The 17,888-nt window shown below is 50.5% G+C and overlaps 1 protein-coding gene across 2 annotated transcripts in view; it reads right to left on the reverse strand.

Moving 5' to 3' along the window:
- Gak (cyclin G associated kinase) overlaps positions 1-14,327 on the reverse strand; it is a 46,741-nt gene extending 32,414 nt beyond the window's left edge. Inside the window, exons 1-4 of one of the 2 annotated variants that reach the window (XM_013023943.1) lie at positions 14,218-14,327; positions 9,527-9,669; positions 3,601-3,726; positions 596-685 (exon numbers count right to left, since the gene is read on the reverse strand). In XM_013023943.1, the coding sequence (XP_012879397.1) occupies positions 596-685; positions 3,601-3,726; positions 9,527-9,568 (258 nt within the window). In that variant the 5' untranslated portion in view covers positions 9,569-9,669; positions 14,218-14,327. Of the gene's footprint in view, positions 1-595; positions 686-3,600; positions 3,727-9,526; positions 9,670-14,217 lie in introns of those variants that run through there. The other variant, XM_013023942.1, reaches the window with a different exon arrangement.
- Between the last annotated feature and the right edge of the window lie 3,561 nt (positions 14,328-17,888).

A 17,888-nucleotide genomic window follows, 5' to 3' on the forward strand; every position in this document is an offset into this window, starting at 1 on the left:
GAGTCCACTGCCAGGGACTGAGACCAGCACCTTAGACAGGCAGAGTCCACTGCCAGGGACTGAGACCAGCACCTTAGACAGGCAGAGTCCACTGCGGGGACTGAGACCAGCACTTCGAGGGGCAGGTCAGGAAGGAGCCTTGCCCCGTGAGTCTGACGCTGTCTCCGCAGACAGTCAGCACTAACTTGAACGAAGACGCCTTAGGGGCACTCTCTGTAGAATGGACTGCTCCTGAGGTCACACAGGTCTGAGTGAGGGCAGAGCAGACGGGGACAGAGCAAAGGAGCAGAGGGTTCCAGGAATCAGCCAGCCATGGCAGAGACGTCCTTGGGTCTGGAGCTGGGGGCCAGGTACAAAGGTGCAGAACCTCACTGCCAGGACAGATACAGACACCCCAACTTCTCTGTCAATTCACCTCAGCTAGAAGCAGTCACCGATGATGCTTCGGAAAATGAAGACAGAAGAAAAAGGAATGGGTAGGGAAAGGGGTGGTGGGGCTGTGAGGGCTCTGGACAGTTGGGGCAGGTGGCCTCTGGGTTGTGCACAGGCCTCCGCTCCTGACCAGGCACCTCCAGGAGAGTCACTAGGGCCTCACCCAGATATCCTGCTTCTCGCCGATGGGGAAATTGGAATACAGGTCTACGATTTCTGGCGTTCTGTACATGGGTGTGGTGTTTCTTGTGATCTGAAGAAAAGCACAAATGTGTAAAGGTCAGGTTACACTTTCATACTGATGCCCTAAACCTTTCAACTCTGCCGCAGGCTGACAGTACCCTGTCCCCGCACTGTGCCTCGGAAGGGTCTCAAGCCACACAAGTACCTACATACTGCCACTGTGGTTTCTCGCACAGAGCCCCTAAAAACAGCCACACCCAGGTATTGACCTGCTCAGAGGCATGTTGCACTCAACACAAGAAACCTACCCCAAAGTGCACAATAGGCCAGTTCATGTGAAGGCTAATGCCTAGGGAGCTAACAAAAGCTTTCAAATGAATTCATGGGCACAAGTCTGTCACATAATCTGGAACAGACAAAATACCAGGAGTACTGGTTGGCCAGATTTTAAAAGGCAGACACATACTCAGAAGGAGGAAATTGGGAAGATTGGGGTTTGAGGCCACTTGAGCATACATTTTGGGATCCAGCCAATAAAAAGTGGGGCATGGTGGTGTGTGCCTATTATCTCAGTTAAGCAGGAAGACCACCATCGAGACCAGCCTGGGAATAATGCAAGACCCTATCTGAAAAATATTAAAGCAAAAAGGGCTAGGGACATGGATCAGAGTGTCTACCTAACAAGTACACAGTCGTTGGTGTCCAATACCATCAAGAAAAAGAGAAAAACATACACACACATACACACCCCCCAAAAAAAACACCCCCAAACCAAGAGATCTACACAGCACAAATATCACACAATACCTACATAGTAAATGCACAGCGGACAATGCATGGTATGGTGAACACTACTCCAGCCCAAGACTGCACTCATAAAGACACTGCGTCAACATGCCCAGGCAGTCAGGGACTTCTTCAGCGTGTGAGACACAAGCAAATGAAAACACAGGTGGACCGTAATCTGAGAGGCCTCCCTGAAGACAGCACAGTGGGCTAGCTAGACAGGTTTGTTCAAGATGCAGTGCCAACTAGGGCTTGTGTGCACAAGCAGGACTTCAGGAGACAGAGATGAAGAGTAGTCAAGAGCTAGTGCAGGCACGTTAGCTGGCCAGGGGCACTGAGCAGGACAGCGGGGCCTAGGCCCCTCTGCGTTCAGCCACGGGAACACTGAGCTGTGCACTTACGACCATGTGCTACCATGTGTGAGAGATACTTCCACTAAAAACCTTACGCCACTTACCCTTACGTCTCTAAAGGCTAATCTCTGACACAAAGTAACACTTCACGGGACAGCTCTGCCAGTGACTGCAACATGCTGACAACAGCCCAGGCCACAGGTACTTAACTCAGGGTGCAGACAGGAGGCTACAGAAAACCAGGAGAGGCCAACAAGTGGAAAACAAGCAAAACCAGACTCGAATCACCAATGTGAGTTTCAGGGGGAAAAACAGCAACAAACAACAGCAGTTGGGAGAAGTGAGAACAAAACCACTCAGAATCTCGCAAGCTAATTTGGAACATTTTTGTCCTATGTGACTATGGAGAAAACGGCACCTGTTTCCTCTTACGAATAACACACAGATGAGCAGGTGCAAGGGCTCAGGAGGCGGGCAGCACAGCCAGTGAGGGAGGAGCCATTGTCACTGCGGCAGGCTGCATCAGAAGCTGGGGGGCGGGGGGGAAGGACAGGAGGGCTGGACTTGGGGAACAATGACTGAACAGAGGTGCCTGATTGGATGATCTAGACGACTCTGTGAGTCCACTGGCACGGAATCGCACACACTGTTAGGCAGGATAGGGTGCTGACTAGGGAAGGCAAACCTGCTTCCTAAGCTCCAGCCAGCCTTCTTGAGCTTCAAGCTCTGCCAACCAGCTTGAGCAGCAGGTAGAAGTGAGGCTCCACATGGAGTGCTCTGGGCGTACCCTCTGACCTGAGGAGAGGACTCACGGGTTTACAACCGACTCAGGAGGGGGCTGGAGGCATGGTTGAATGGAAAAGCAACTGCCTAGGAAATGTGAGGCACAGAGTTCAAACCCCAGACTGCCCAAAACAGAACAAACAAAAAACAACTGATCTAAGAAGCTTGGCTGTGAACTGATGGCTAACCCCCAAGAAGCCCCGAACGCCTCTAATAAAGCCTGTTCTTGTGAGAGAATAAACACAAGTTCTCCTCGCAGGCAGCACACCAGCGCGCGGCCACAGCACGGGGCCCAGACACATCCGTCACCCTGTGAAGGGAGTCTGGCCTTGAAGAGCTCCACTCAGCAGCACGGGCAGCGTCCTGCCAGTGGCATCTTTCAGCAGGCAGCTCCTCCTCCACCCACCCAGGAGCTCTCTGCCCAGCATCCTGCACTGTCCTCTGCTCTTCACTTTCTGTATGATCCACAAGGCCTGCTAGCCAGTCTCATCAACACACCTTGCACACCTTCCTGCAGGGACAGGAGCCATCTAGACAGAGCAACCATGGCTCCCAGCAAGCATGGCTCTAAGTAATTCTCAGAAATACATTCCCACATTTGGAACAATGGACTGGTTCTGAAGATGAACATGGTCACGGCTACACGCACTATGAAATGTGCTCACTGCGGTGAGCCGCATGCTTACAACAGTTACAATGGGAAATGTTATGTGTACTTTTCAGCAACTATGTTTTTTTAATCCTAGAAATAAAACAGGATTAAGGCATTCAGAGCCAGGTCTGGCCCAAGGAGGGGGAGATAAAATGAATCCTGCCTCTAGTGACATGTCTGTAGCCACAGACTAGTGAAGACAGAGGGCAGCAAAAAAGGGTCCCGACGCTTGGCGAGGTAGTCAGCTCAGTCTGGTTGACTGGAGCACACTTACACATGTGCCCAAAGAAGCGCAGGGGACAAAAGGTACACAAGAGAAAAGGAAAAGGGAGCAAACGTGGCTTCCACAGGGCGCGGGCTTCCGCAGGGCGCGGGCTTCCGCGGGGCGCGGGCTTCAGCGCCACACCTCACCTCCTCCTCCACCATTGCTCGCTTCTGGGCGCTCCAGCTGTAGTCCGGGCAGTGTGAAATGGTCGTGGCGCTGCCAAAGTCACACAGCTTAATGGTTCCCTGGTTGCTAAGCAGCAAGTTTTCAACCTGCAAAATTCCAAAAGACAATCCTTATGACCCGAGTTCCTAATATGAGTCCAAAAGACAGTACTATGAGCAGGTTCAGTAAAATCACCCAGCAATACCAGGCATGACCAGCACCATAGCAGGCAGCCACTCTGCACCGAAATGAAGGCTGCTGTCCAGCAGGGACCACCCCAAGGATTTGAGAGGCCCTGCAGCACCTTGACTGCCAAGGTGTACCCACCATAGCACAGGGTTAAGGCTCTGCAGGCCACAAAGGGCCTGGGCAATGGAAGACCTTATGGAGGAAAAGGAGGAACCGGGCCTTCACGGGAGGCCAGCACAGGGGGATCTCAAGAGAAGACAGGCAATGTCTTAATTTCTGATCAGAAACAATACATGTGTAAGTCATTTTAGAAATTAAAATTACAAGCCGGGCGCTGGTGGCTCACGCCTGTAATCCTAGCTACTCAGAGGCTGAGATCTGAAGATGCAAGTCTAAACCCAGCCAGGGCAGAAAAGTTCATGAGATCTGTAACTAACCAGCAAAAAGCCAGATGTGGAAGTGTGGCTCAGAAGATGGAGCACAGCCTTGAGAAGCCAAGCGAGAATGTGAGGCTCTGAGTTCAAGCCCCAGCACATGTACACAAGTACACACATACATGTGTACACACACACCCCCCCACACACCCCAGATAACCCTAGTCCATAACATAATGAGCCTGCAGAAAAGACAGAATAGGAAAGAATTGCAATATGCTATTATAATGCATTAAATGTATCATGACCTGAGAAATAAATCTAACAAAAGATGGACAAAAGACTTCTTGTGCAGCCAGACACCAGTGGCTCACACCTGTAACCCTAGCTACTCAGGAGGCTAAGATCTGAGGATTGCAGTTCAAAGCCAGCCCGGTAAGGAAAGTCTACAAGACTCTTATCTCCAATTAACCACCAGAAAAGCAGAAGTGGTGCTGTGGCTCAAGTGGTAGAGTGCTCACCTTGAGCTGAAGAGCTGAGAGACAGCGCAGGCCCACGGTAAAAAAAAAAAAAAAAATTCTTGTGCATAAAACTGTAAAATGATAATTGTAGAAGTTTAAGAAAGGCATTCTAGCAGGGCACCAGTGGCTCACGCCTGTAATCCTAACTACTTGAAGGCTAAGATATGAGGATTATGGTTGGAAGGCAGCCCAGGCAGGAAAATCGATGAGACTCTCATCTCCAACAAAAACTACTCAGAAAAAGCTGGAAAATAGTGCTGTGGCTCAAGTGGTAGAATGCTAGCCCTGAGCATAGAGAGGCTCAGGGACAGTACCAGATCAAGGCACCCTGAGTTCAAGCACCAGGAACAGAAGAGAACAGAACAGAACAGAACTCAATAGATTCAAAATAAACAGAGAACTATACTATACTACTCCTACAGTGAGGCACAACATTATAAAACTGTGGAACCTGCCCCAAGCACCCCACGGCAAGGCCATCTACTTAAGACCCAAGAGCCAACATTAGCCATCACCAGTTGTACAGTTCACAAACCAGGAATGGTTTTTATAGTTATAATAGTGGGGGGAGGCAAAGAAAGACTATAAAAGACACATAAAATTACATGACATCCAATCCCAATGCACAGTCTTACTGGCACCCCACACCGTATTAAGTGCTATGCATATCCATGCACACTCAACAGAGTGGGGTTTCCCAATAGAGGCCAGTACAAGCCAGGAGCTGCTAACATACCCTCTGACTTCAGAGAACCCCTTCCACAGGTCAGGAGGACAGGGTGTGGGGCAGCACAGTCCATGGCAAATAAGGAGAAGGAAAATATGTGTACACCAGCCACAGGAAGAAACTCCGTGAGACAAAGGCCTACAAAGGATACTCTTCCACAGGACAGTCACAGTCCTTCAATGTACATTCCACAGTCCTACTATGGATATTCTATAGTCCTTCAATGTACATTCCACAGTCCTACTACGGGTATTCTATATTCTATAGTCCTTCAATGTACATTCCACAGTCCTACTACGGGTATTCTATATTCTATAGTCCTTCAATGTACATTCCACAGTCCTACTACGGGATTCTATATTCTATAGTCCTTCAATGTACATTCCACAGTCCTACTACGGGTATTCTATATTCTATAGTCCTTCAATGTACATTCCACAGTCCTACTATGGGTATTCCACAGTCCTTCAATGTATATTCCACGGTCCTACTATGGATATTCTATAGTCTTTCAATGGATATTCCTTTTTTTTTTTTTTTGGTCGATCGTGGGGCTTGAACTCTGGGCCTGGGCGCTGTCCCTCAGCTCTTCAGCTCAAGGAGAGCACTCTACCACTTGAGCCACAGCACCACTTCCAGTTTCCCGTTGGTTAATTGGAGATAAGAGTCTCATGGACTTTCCTGCCCTCGCTGGCATGATCCTCAGATCTCAGCCTCCTTAGTAGTTAGGATTACAGGCGTGAGCCACCGGCACCCAGCCCTACAATGGATATTCTATAGTCCTTCAATGGATATTTACAGTCCTTCAAAGGATAGTGTATAGTACTGCAGTGGATACTCTAAAAGATGGAGCGACACATTGGAGAGATGATTCTCACCATTTTACCACACAGAAAAGACACACACAAGCAGAGAAAACAGACTGCCTTAGGAACACAGCACAAAGTCAAGGAAAGCAAAGTAACCACTGAAGCTAGGCAGTTGGAGTGGCCAGTAGCACACGCTACGCTATGTAAATTCTTATGCCCACGCCCCAGCAGGCAGTGACGAGGGACGGAAGCCTGGATGGAGCCTTGACAAGGTGAGAGGCCGCAGACATGCCAGGGAGCAGTCAAGATGCCTTACTGGGAGACAAGGGATGCCAAACCCAGGGCAAGCTCAACCTGATTCTCCACCCATTTTATTCTTCACACACACACACACACACACACACTACAATCCACCACACTTTAAAGATGTGAACCAGAAAATTCCTGATTCCCCAGTTAAGCCTCCTCCCTGACCATCTTCCCCTTAGTACCAGATGCACCATGGTTTCTGAATACTGGGAGGTATTCGAACTTTGAAAAACCTTCCTTCTGAAATTACTAGGAAGGGAGAGAGGGAGGTGAGGTACAGAGGAAGAGGAGAGAAAAAAGCACCTCTGCTGGGTCCTAGGAGCATTTTTAGGCTACCCAGGATGGAGCACAACCCAGGGGTTTTCTGGGCCTCACTAGTGTTTGAGACAGGGCATCTGTCCAAGTAGTTACTTCAAACCCTGATTTTTTTTTTCTTAATTGGTCATGGGGTCCCTCAACTCTTCAGCTCAAGGTGAGCGCTCCAGCGCTTGAGCCACAGCACCACTTCCGGTTTTCTAGTGGTTTATTGGAGGTAAGAGTCTCACAGACTTTCCTGCCCAGGCTGGCTTTTGAACTGTGTGTGATCCTCAGATCTCAGCCTCCTGAGTAGCTAGGATTACAGGCGTGAGCCACTGGTGCTTGGCTTAAATCCTGATTTTTTTAAGCATCTTGAATTCAGGGGACAATGAAAGTCAGGCGGAGCCACAGGTCAACATCAAGGCAGAAACCTGTAAGGCACAGTGCACATTCCCCAGCTTCTAGAACCCAGACCTGGATGGGGGAGGTAGAATGAACAAGAGAAGAGAGTGGGCCTCAGGAACACCACCAGCTGGGCATGCAAGGCCAAGCTCCTGGCACCTAGGGTCTTACACGTACAAAGGCCAGACTAGGAGGTAGGAGGACAAGTAGCCTGTGGGCTCAAGTTTGGGGCCAGGTGGAGAAAGGAGCATTAACCCCACCTCCTATCACAGCCAGTCTTCAACGTGAACAACACCTAATTAGGGAAGGACAGCTTCAGCAAAGAGGGAGGACCTGGGGAAACGAGAGCATCTGGGCTGCCCAAGGCCTGAAGGCATCAGGGAGGGCTGCTCCACTTCAGGGAAAACTGGAGGAGGTCAGCAGCAGACTGCCTGAGCAGACACTCGGGAATAATGTTCGTTTTGTTGACAACAAATGGTGCTACAATTCTGGAAGAAACCTCTCAGATGTACGTACAAGTATCTGGCAGTAAAAATGGCTTCAGTGTTCTTCAGCAAAAACAATCTTGGTCAGGAGTTAGGTCTAGCACAAACTGTGGATATTGGAATTTGTTTTGTTTTAAAGCAAAATAGAGGGGCTGGGAAGGTGGCTCAGTGGTAGAGTGCTTGCCTTGCAAACATGAGGCCCAGGGTTCGATTCCTCAGCACCACATAAGCAGAAAAAGCTGGAAGTGGTGCTGTGGCTCAAGTGGTAGAGCGCTAGCCTTGAGCTGAAGAGCTGAGGGACAGCCACAGGTCCCGAGGTCAAGCCCCATGACCAACAACAACAACAACAAAAAACAATATAAAGCAAAATAGAGTAGTGAGGACTGGGAAGGTGGCTCAGTGGTAAAGTGTTTGCCTAGCATGCATGAGGCCCAGGGTTCGATTCCTCAGCACCACATAAGCAGAAAAAGCTGGAAGTGGCGCTGTGGCTCAAGTGGTAGAGTACTAGCCTTGAGCTGAAGAGCTGAGGGACAGCGCCCAGGCCACACAACCGGCAAAAAATAAAAATAAATAGAGTAGTGAAAATAAGGCCATAACCAGATGTCTGTCCTTTCTTCTTTCCTTCTTTTTTTGTCAGTCATTGGGTTTGAACTCAGGGCCTGGGTACTATCCCTGAGCTTTTTTGCTCAAGGCTAACATTCTACTACTTTGAGCCACACCTCCACTTCTGGTTTTCTGGTATTTAACTGGTGATGAGTGTCACAGATTTTTCCTGCCTGGGCTGGCTTCAAACTACAATCCTCAGACCTCAGCCTCCTGAGTGTGAGCTGAGCCACCCGGACCCAGCATCCAGGAGATTTCCGTAGTACATGCAATCTTTTTTTTTCCTTTCTTTTTTTTTTTTTTTTGCCAGTCCTGAGGCTTGAACTCAAGGACTGGGCACTGTCCCTGAGCTTCTTTTGCTCAAGGCTAGCACTCTACCACTTGAGCCACTACTGGCCTTTTCTGTGTATGTGGAACTACCACTAGGCCACATTCCCAGCCACAGCACATAAATCTTTAAAGAGATTGTTACATTATTGCTTAAGTTCAATGAATCAAATACACAAGCCAATTAAAAAAAAAGACAAAAAGGAAGTCAATTAGGCAGGCGCCAGTGGCTCACACCTGTCATCCTAGCTATTCAGGAGGCTGAGATCTGAGGATCTCGGTTCAAAACCAGCCCGGGCAGGAAAGGTCATGAGACTTTTATCTCCAATAAACCACCAGAAAACTGGAAGTGGTGCTGTGGTTCAAGCAGTAGAGCGCTCGCCTTGAGCTGAAGAGCTGAGGGACAGCGCCCAGGCCCAGAGTTCAAGTCCCAACACCGATCAAAAAAAAGGAAGTCAATTAAAGAACAAGGTTCTGACAGATATAAACATCATGGCATTCAATTTCATCAACAACCAGAAAAAGTGAAATCACAACACACACGACTGTCCTCCCTGACCAGGCTGATTTTACTCCGCTCCTGCACACCTGTGGGAGGGGCCGACGTTATCCCAGCACCAGGAGACCACTGGTGACACAGCCTGCAGGGGGTGCTGCATGTGTGTGATGCCCCCTCCAAGGTCAGAAGGTCAGGGCCACAGGGAGACACCCACCCCCTCCCAGACCAGGACCAAAGCCATGCTGGCCAGTATAGGACCCCGAGAGCCCAGGGTGACAGGACAAAGCAGTGGGGGCAGTGTGAAGAAAGACACAGGTGAAGCGGTCCGGCCTCAGGAGGCAGGCCAGGGCGAGGTGTGAGGGTACCTTGAGGTCTCGGTGGATGATGGGCGGCTTCTGCCTGTGCATGTGCTGCACGGCTCGGCACGTCTGGTAGAAGATCTTCAAAATGGTGTCGCAGGACAGAGGACCTTTAGACTCTACTCTCTTTAGGAATTCCACCAGTTGTCCTAAAAGAGATGATTGACTTTAATCACCCTGGGCTATGCTGCGCCCCTGGGCTCTTTGTAACTTTTGTCTTTTTTGTGCTAGTGCCAGGGTTTGCACTCAGAGCCACAAACTCTCACTGGCTTTCTTGCTCAGCAATGGCACTTTACCATTTGATTGAGGCCTCTGGTCTGGCATTTTGCCGGTTATCTGATGGAGTCTTGAAGACTTTCCTACCTGGGCTGGCTTCACACCGAGATCCTCCACACCTAGGATTACAGGCAAGAGCCCCGGTGTCCAGCTGAGCCTTTTCTGAGGCCACAGTCAAGGTGGATGCCCAGCCTGAACCACTCTGGGAAGCTCGGAGTGTGAGACAGGCAGCCCAGGGCAGCACAAGAAGCCATACGGCCAAAGGAGAAAAACAGGCTACAGCCACAGAGCAGACATCCTACTGCTACAGAGAGGAGGACTCCAGAAAAGCACGTCTGCGTGTTGTCCTCACACCACTTCCAGTGGAGGAGCCTGTCTGTGCACATGATACTCTTATAACAACGTGTGCAGACTTGAGCTAGAGGATCGTGCCTAGCTGTGGCTCCTCAGGCCAGCTATGACTGGCACAGCATCACACCACCAGGTGCAGGCTGGACACATGGCTAGCCAGCTGTGGACCCTGCACGGCCTCTACAGGCAGCTCAAAGTCCACCCTGTCAGCTCCTACCTTGCGGTCCACATTCAAGCTGCAGCTCCAGGCTGGGTGGCCCCTGAGCCTTCTTTGCTCCAGAGATCCTACGTTCCTCAGCAGATCCTAAGCTGCTGAACCTTGCTCTCCACAGACTGGCCCCCGTGGCACCCTGCTCATCAACAGCCACAGCCTCACCTCCTCCCTGCTCCCTGGGGTGTCACCCTTAGCCTCCTTCCTACCCTGCCTTGTGATCTTAGAACCTGCTACTCCCACCCAAAGCCTGGGTAGGTCCCATGCTTTCCTTCTGCAGCTCCTGGCTAGCACCCTCCTCCCAGGCCTTCTCTTCCCACCCTACCTAAAGCACCCCTCGTCCCCTGCCCTCCTTGAGGCTGGCCTCAGCCGAGTGGAGCAGCTTCTCTTGGACGCCCGGTGGCACCTGGGTGACTGAACACAGCAGCACCAGCAGGTTGGTTTCCACAGTGGCTGAAGATTCTACGTGTCTGAGCAACCCTCTTGGCTACCCCAGCCCAGTGATCCCAAGCTGGCCCTCAAATCCGGCTGTGTCAAACCTTTCCCAGGCCCAGCCACAGCTGCCCACAGGTTTCTTCAGTGGCCCTGGAGGAACAGGGTCCTCACAGTTGGCCAGGCCTGCGTGAGACAGCCCGGGCCTAATGGCCCAGAGTAGAGGTGGTGACCTGACTTTTGGGAAGGACAGGATGCAGAGTAACTGGACTGTGTGCATTCTCACTGAAAATAGATGCAATTTCTTCCTTCTTCCTGTTTTGGTGGTACTGAGGTTTGAATTCAGGGCCTTACACTTGACAGGCAGGTGACTTACTACTTAAGCTATGCTTCTAGCCCTTTTTGTCCTCAACGTTTTCCCAACTGAGTCTTGCTTTCTGTCCAGAAGAGCTTGGACCACGATATTCCTATTCATGCTTTCCATCTAGCTATGGGACAGGCCTGTGTCACTGGCTAAGATAGGGTCTAAGGTACTTTTGCCCAGGCTGGCCTCAAATTGTAAAACACCCTCTCTGGCTCAAACTTGTGATCTTCCGGCCACGGCTTTCTAAGTACTAGAACTACACGTGTGAGCCACCACATCCAGCCAAGAGATTATCTTTAAAAACAAAAACTCTAACATGTAGTTGAGCGGGAATAGCTAAATAACTCTCTCTTCCCTCACCAGGTGGAGGGTGGCCGAGCTACACCTCACGCCCTCTGCTGACAGAGGGCGCGGGCGTCCGAGGCTCGTCCAGTGGGCCCGACGCGGGCCATGGGAGGGTTCTCACCTCTCCCGCTTCTCAGATGCCTAGCAGCTAGGCAAGCCCTCGCCAGTGCAGCGGGCACACCCACAAGCACCCTGGCACTTGGCTCACCAAAAAGCAAAATTGGAATTTTCAAGAGAGCAAAGCAAGGCAGTGGCTGAACTCCTCTGCCTCCACGCACTAAATCCAATCTGGGCACCTTCTCCTCCACGTCTCATATACTAGTGAGGTGAACTCCTGCCACAGCTCCTGAGTCCTGGATCTGAGGCATGTGCCACCATGCCCAGCCACAATACGGAGCATTGCTGAGAAGGAAAAGTACACACACTCAGACCCCATTTCGATAAATGTGGTCTCTACCTTTTCAATAAGTACTCATTTGTAGGGGCCGGGAAGGTGGCTCAGTGGTAGAGTGCTTGCCTTGTATGCTTAAGGCCCTGGGTTCGATTCCTCAGCACCACATAAGCAGAAGAAAAAAAAAGCCGGAGGTGGCGCTGTGGCTCAAGTGGTAGTGTGCTAGCCTTGAGCTGAAGAGCTGAGGGACAGCGCCCAGGCCCAAAGTTCAGGCCCCACGACCGGACCCCCCCCCAAAAAAGTACTTATTTGTAATCAGGTGAGTATAGTAACAACAAGCATCCAAGAAGGAGATAGCTGAGGCGGAGGCCTGAGCTAGAGGAGTCGTATCCCAGCCTGTTAAAGGCATAGCCGGGACAGCACCCAAACTCAATTTCCAGACACCATGCCAGAGCTGCAGAGAAAGTGAGGGTCACGAGAAAGACTCTCATGAAGGAGGCCGCACAACGGACTACAACTAGGAGCTCTCATGGATCCTGGCTGGGGGTGGGGGGACCAACTAGAGACAGGTGAGCACACACAGTGTGCAACAACCACCATCAAAGAGTGAAGGTTTTCTTGGGTCACAGAGGAAGCTGCAGTTGTCATAGAAAAGGCTCCTGCCCTTGGGCAGTGAGCGCCATCAAGAAGGTCCAGTCATGAACTAAAACAACTACAAGAAAATGTTACACACTAGCGAACCTATAGAAATCATTAAGTTTCCCAATGGTTTAAAACCTCAAAATTAAAAGCTGATAAAAATACATCAAAATACGCACTTAAATTTCAAGGTTGAGGACTGGGAAGGTGGCTCAGTGGTAGAGTGCTTGCCTCGCATGCATGAGGCCCTGGGTTCGATTCCTCAGCACCACATAAGCAGAAAAAAAAAGCCAGAAGTGGCGCTGTGGCTCAGGTGGTAGAGCGCTAGCCTTGAGCTGAAGAGCTGAGGGACAGCGCCAAGACCCAGAGTTCAGGCCCACAACCGGACCACCCCCCCAAAAAAAAAATTCAAGGTTGAGATCACTCCATATGTGTCAGTCCTTGTTCAAAGTGAAAAACTTTTATTAACTAAGAAATACTAATAAAAAATACATCTCTGCACAAGTTGTCAATGTGAGAAGTCAGTGTGCCACTGCCACCCAACAGTGCATCCTCAGCCCAAGGCCGACGGCACAGCCTGCTCTGCTCTCATTCTGAGGGGAAATGGTTCTGGCCACAGCCCTGGGTGGGGCTGAGCGAGGGGCCCAAGGGGAAAGCTGAGGAGGCCCGAAGGCTCCAGCTGGAGGAAGCAGTTGGTACCCACATGCTGCTCCTGCGGCTACAGAACCCACACTTGATCTGCACAGCCCCTGTCCTCTGCACTGGGCACGGGGCCTAGGTCTCACCTGCAGATGCACTTCTGCACACACCTGCACCTCTGCCCACTAGTGGGCTGCGTCCCCTTGGATGACCTACAGTGCTCTCCTGGCTCTGAGGAGGAGGCACGGGCTGGCGAAAGGTGGCTCTCACACAGCTAGGCTTTCTTTCTGAGCCTCAGTCGCTCCTGTTGCCCCCATTTCTCTCTCCAGGTGGACACAAGCAGTCGCTGGTGCCAGGGCATGTAATTCAGAGAAACATGTCCCCCCACACTGGGCATGCCAGGCTAAGAGCGAAGTGTAGCCGACACAGTACTTGGTGGACACTCAGCGGCAGGGCCCAAGGGAGAAGAGCTCGCCACCTCATCCCACTACACAGGCAGTGCTTGGGGGCTGGAAAGGGGTGGGGGCGGGAGGGGCTTGCCTCAGGCATTGCCTCTAATCCCTCAAGCAGGGCTTCCGGTCCTGCCAACAGACTAAGGACCCTTCCTGCCTCCTTCTTGGACCTGGCCTTAATGAGGTCATTATTTCCGGCTGCCCAAGAGCATAGCACACAGCCATGAGGGGTGTGTGACCTGCATTTCTCCTTCCCGGTCACACATTCAAGGAAGGTCCACTGCAGGCCAGTCAGTCCTGTCTCAGGAAAAGGTGGTGATGAGATCCTTCTCCTTCAGAATCTGAGCCAAGTGTGGCACTCGTACACACACACACACACACACACACACACACACACACACACACGATTCAGATGGCTTGAAGACCACTGGATAACCACACACACACACACACACACACACACACAATTCAGATGGCTTGAAGACCACTGGATAACTGACCTGTTCTTTCAGTTCAGACCAATGTCTTAAGACTCTAGGGATATTTCACAATTGCCTGAACATATCAGAAAGCAACAAGACCCCAAAAGCACTTTACCTTTGCAGAGCTCTGTGAGCAGGAGGAACTCAGCTTGTCCAGTGTCTGATTCCTCTTTTCCTATGGATGCTGCAGAGCAGAACTGGACAATGTTGGGGTGGCCAGAAAGTTTTTTCTGCAGGTGTCTTGTTAAAAGAAAATTAAGTATATGAGCTGGGAAGGTGGCTCAGTGGTAAAGCGCTCACCTTGCATGCAAGAGGCCCTGGGTTCGATTCCTCAGCGCCACATAAGTAGAAAAAGATGGAAGTGGTACTGTGGCTCAAGTAGTAGCGCTAGCCTTGAGCTGAAGAGCTGAGGGACAGCACACAGGCCCCAAAGTTCAGGCCCCACAACCGACAAAAACCAAACAAAAAAACAAAACAAAACAAAGTAAGTATAAGTGTCCCCAACTCTGCATTTAATAATAAATGTACACAGCATTAAGAGGCTGTGGTCACAATGCCTGAACTGCTGTAGGTCTCAACATTGTCAGAGCAGAAAGATGAGAGAGAGGCAGGTGGGAACAATGAGAAGGTAAAGGGTGGGGGAGGAAGCTGTGAAGAGGGCAGATCTAAGCAGGTAAGTGGGGTAAGCAGACATAGCAGGAAGGCTATGAGGAGTGACCATGTCCACTCTACCACAGTTCATGTGGCCAACAGGCCCCTCTCAGTGTGGGAAAGCTTGAAGAAAAAGGGAAACAGGTTCTACCAGCAGTAGGTGAGGCTCCCTGCTTATGGGAGACATGTATGGTAAAGTAAAGCAGGCAAGAAGGGCCCTGTACCCGGCCGCGGACACAGGGTGAGCAGGGTGGCTAGTAAAGAACCACATACCTGAAGGCTGGCAACTGTGGCTCTCCACAGCCCTGGCCCGGCCGTCAGAAAGGTGGGAAGGGGCTCTCTCTGTGGCCAAAGGCCCACTAGTTAGGTGTGGAGACATCCTTGACAAAAAACAACCCCTTGGCTCCACATCTCTAAATCTTTTCACGTGTGCTAGTAACAGGGCTTGACTCAGTGTCTGGTGCTCTCACTCAGCTCTCTTGCTTATGACTAGTGCTCTACCTTTTGAACCATGCCAGGCCGGCATTTTGCTGATTAATTGGGGATAAAGTCTCATAGACTTTTCTGCTCAAGCTGGCTTCAAACCATGATCCCAGATCTCTGCTTCCTGGGTAGCTAGGGTTATAGCTACCTCTAAATCTTTTACTATGACCCAGGGAGTAGAGAACAGGGAAGAAAACTTTTCACAGAAATGGTCAACAGAAGTATGAGAAAGCAGGGCTGGGAAGTTGGCTCAGTGGTAGAGTGTTTGCCTTGCATGCCTGAGGCCCTGGGTTCGATTCCTCAGCACCACATAAGCAAAAAGAAAAAAGCCGGAAGTGGCGCTGTCCTTGCATGCATGAGGCCCTGGGTTCCACTCCTCAGCACCACATAAGCAAAAAGAAAAAAGCCGGAAGTGGCACTGTGGCTCAAGTGGTAGAGTGCTAGCCTTGAGCTGAAGAGCTGAGGGACAGAGCCCAGACCCAGAGTTCAGACTCACAACCAGACCCCCCCCAAAAAAAATAAATAAAAACAATGAAACTTAGAACAAAATTTGAGATTGTCAGAAAGCTACCTTGGCTCCAAAGTTTTGCCCAACAGACCCATGTCCCACTTTAGGTGTAAATTCATGAAAACCATTTGATAGCAAAATCTGGTCTATCATAAGCTCATTTGGGACAAAATCTGATGTGAATTGTTACAGGCAGTTTGCAGACTGAGAGAATATTCATTGAATTTAGATATACAAAATACCCGGTTTATTCTCTGAACCATCTTCCTGAATTCTGAAGATGTAAACCCTCAAGGGTCTGTCTTACAGTCGTGACTGGAGATCTCCTGAACCCCACAACCTGCTGCCGTCCGGGAAGCTCACTCACATCCTCGTAAAATACCTGCGATAGGCTGCCTACCCCGCTTCAGTTCAGAAAGAAGCGTTAACTAACTCATTAAGTCTAAAAGAAATTATGGCTCATAATTATGCAGGTTATTTTTACCTCCTAGTTGGCTCCAGTGCAAAGGAAGTCAATCCCATGTCACCGTGACAGTGGCTACTCCACATGTCCCAACCCCGTGTGGCCCACTCAAACTCGTGCAACTAGGATGGCCTCCCACCAGCAATAATCTTCTGCCCCCAGTGAGTGCACTCCAATTCCTCCCATCCTGAGACGATACCTCGCTTACTCCTCCTGGCTCCCCACCACACTGTACTGCCTCACCCACACAATGTGGCCATTGAAGTGTGTCTTACGTTCCCCAGGAGCAGAGGCTGGGTCCTGGGTACTATGAATTTCATGAAAAGTCAAGACAACTGCCTGGCAGTTTTGGAATAAATGAATTGATCTGGGGAATGCTTGTCATTGTTCTAACAGATGCAAGGGAACATTTTATTTCAAGACATCAGCACAATTGTTACCTCCAAAGGAAGAAGGATTAGGGTTAGATTTTCTCACTTAATCACATTCAAAATCTATAACTACAGCATTTCCAGAATAAAAGCATATTTGACTCCCTTTCTGCCCCAACAATGTACAAATGACCACATGAGGCCAGGCTGACTCTTCAGCCCTAAATGCTGGTTAGGGCTCTACTCTCTCAAAAGAGGGAAACAAGCCAATAGGCAGAATACAACTGGGTTTAGCTGGAAGACCTGACACACCTTGGACACCACAAGGCACCTAGGTAAGGCAAGTCTACAAGAGAAACTAGAACTCCATTAATGGTCACTCCTGTGTGAAGCTCAAGAATCTACAAACAAAAATAACAGTAGATTGACTTCAAGACACATTACTGGCTTTGTGTAGTGGTCTAAGGTGTAGGAAGATGGCAAGTTCCATTCCAGCCTGAGCTACATAACAAGACTATCTCAAAAACAAAACATCACAAAACAGACATGGCTAAAGACCATGTCACCCTCCAAGGTTCTCTATGGGTCACAGTTAATGGCTCTGCTTCCTATAACTTCCAAGAGACAACACACAAAGCGATGTTGGGGGTAAGACAAAACAACCTGTGAGAAGAGAACCCAGAACCATGGGGCCCAGCACAGTGAAGTCTACGTCACTAACTGGGGCAGCCAGAGACTGTGGAGCTCTCCAGAACTCAAGAGATGCGAGCCTGCTCTCCCGGACCCTCGCTCTGGACATAATAAAGAGCCATGTCTACTTATGCCTACCCCCTCTTCTCCACCTCCAGACACTGCTTACCTCCTGAGTCTCTCGGGCCTCCCCAATCCACTGTCTGGGCCTCTTCCCTAGACCTAAGGAGGGCCAGTTCCAGTACTTCTTACTGGACTGCCACTCTTTAGTTTGAACCCAGGCCTGATGCAACCAAGAATCCAATCCAGACACAACTGCCCTTAGCAGGACTTGTAGAGCTACTGATCCACAACCCCCTTACAGTGGATCTCTAGCTAGGTTCGGTGTGACTCATGCCCCCAGCAGAGGCCCTCCCCAGCTCCAGCCTCCTCTCAGCAGACACCCTGCCCAATATGATCACTTCTGAGCAGAAGGCCTCCCCAGATCTGTCCAGGGGTCCCAGCAGAGGCCTCCCGGCTCTGCCCGGGTCTCGGCAGAGGCCTCCCGGCTCTGCCCGGGTCTTGGCAGAGGCCTCCCGGCTCTGCCCGGGTCTCGGCAGAGGGTCTCGGCAGAGGCCTCC

This window comes from Dipodomys ordii, unplaced genomic scaffold (assembly GCF_000151885.1).
Source record: "Dipodomys ordii isolate 6190 unplaced genomic scaffold, Dord_2.0 Scaffold71, whole genome shotgun sequence".
In the NCBI taxonomy this organism is placed as follows: Eukaryota; Metazoa; Chordata; class Mammalia; order Rodentia; family Heteromyidae; genus Dipodomys; species Dipodomys ordii.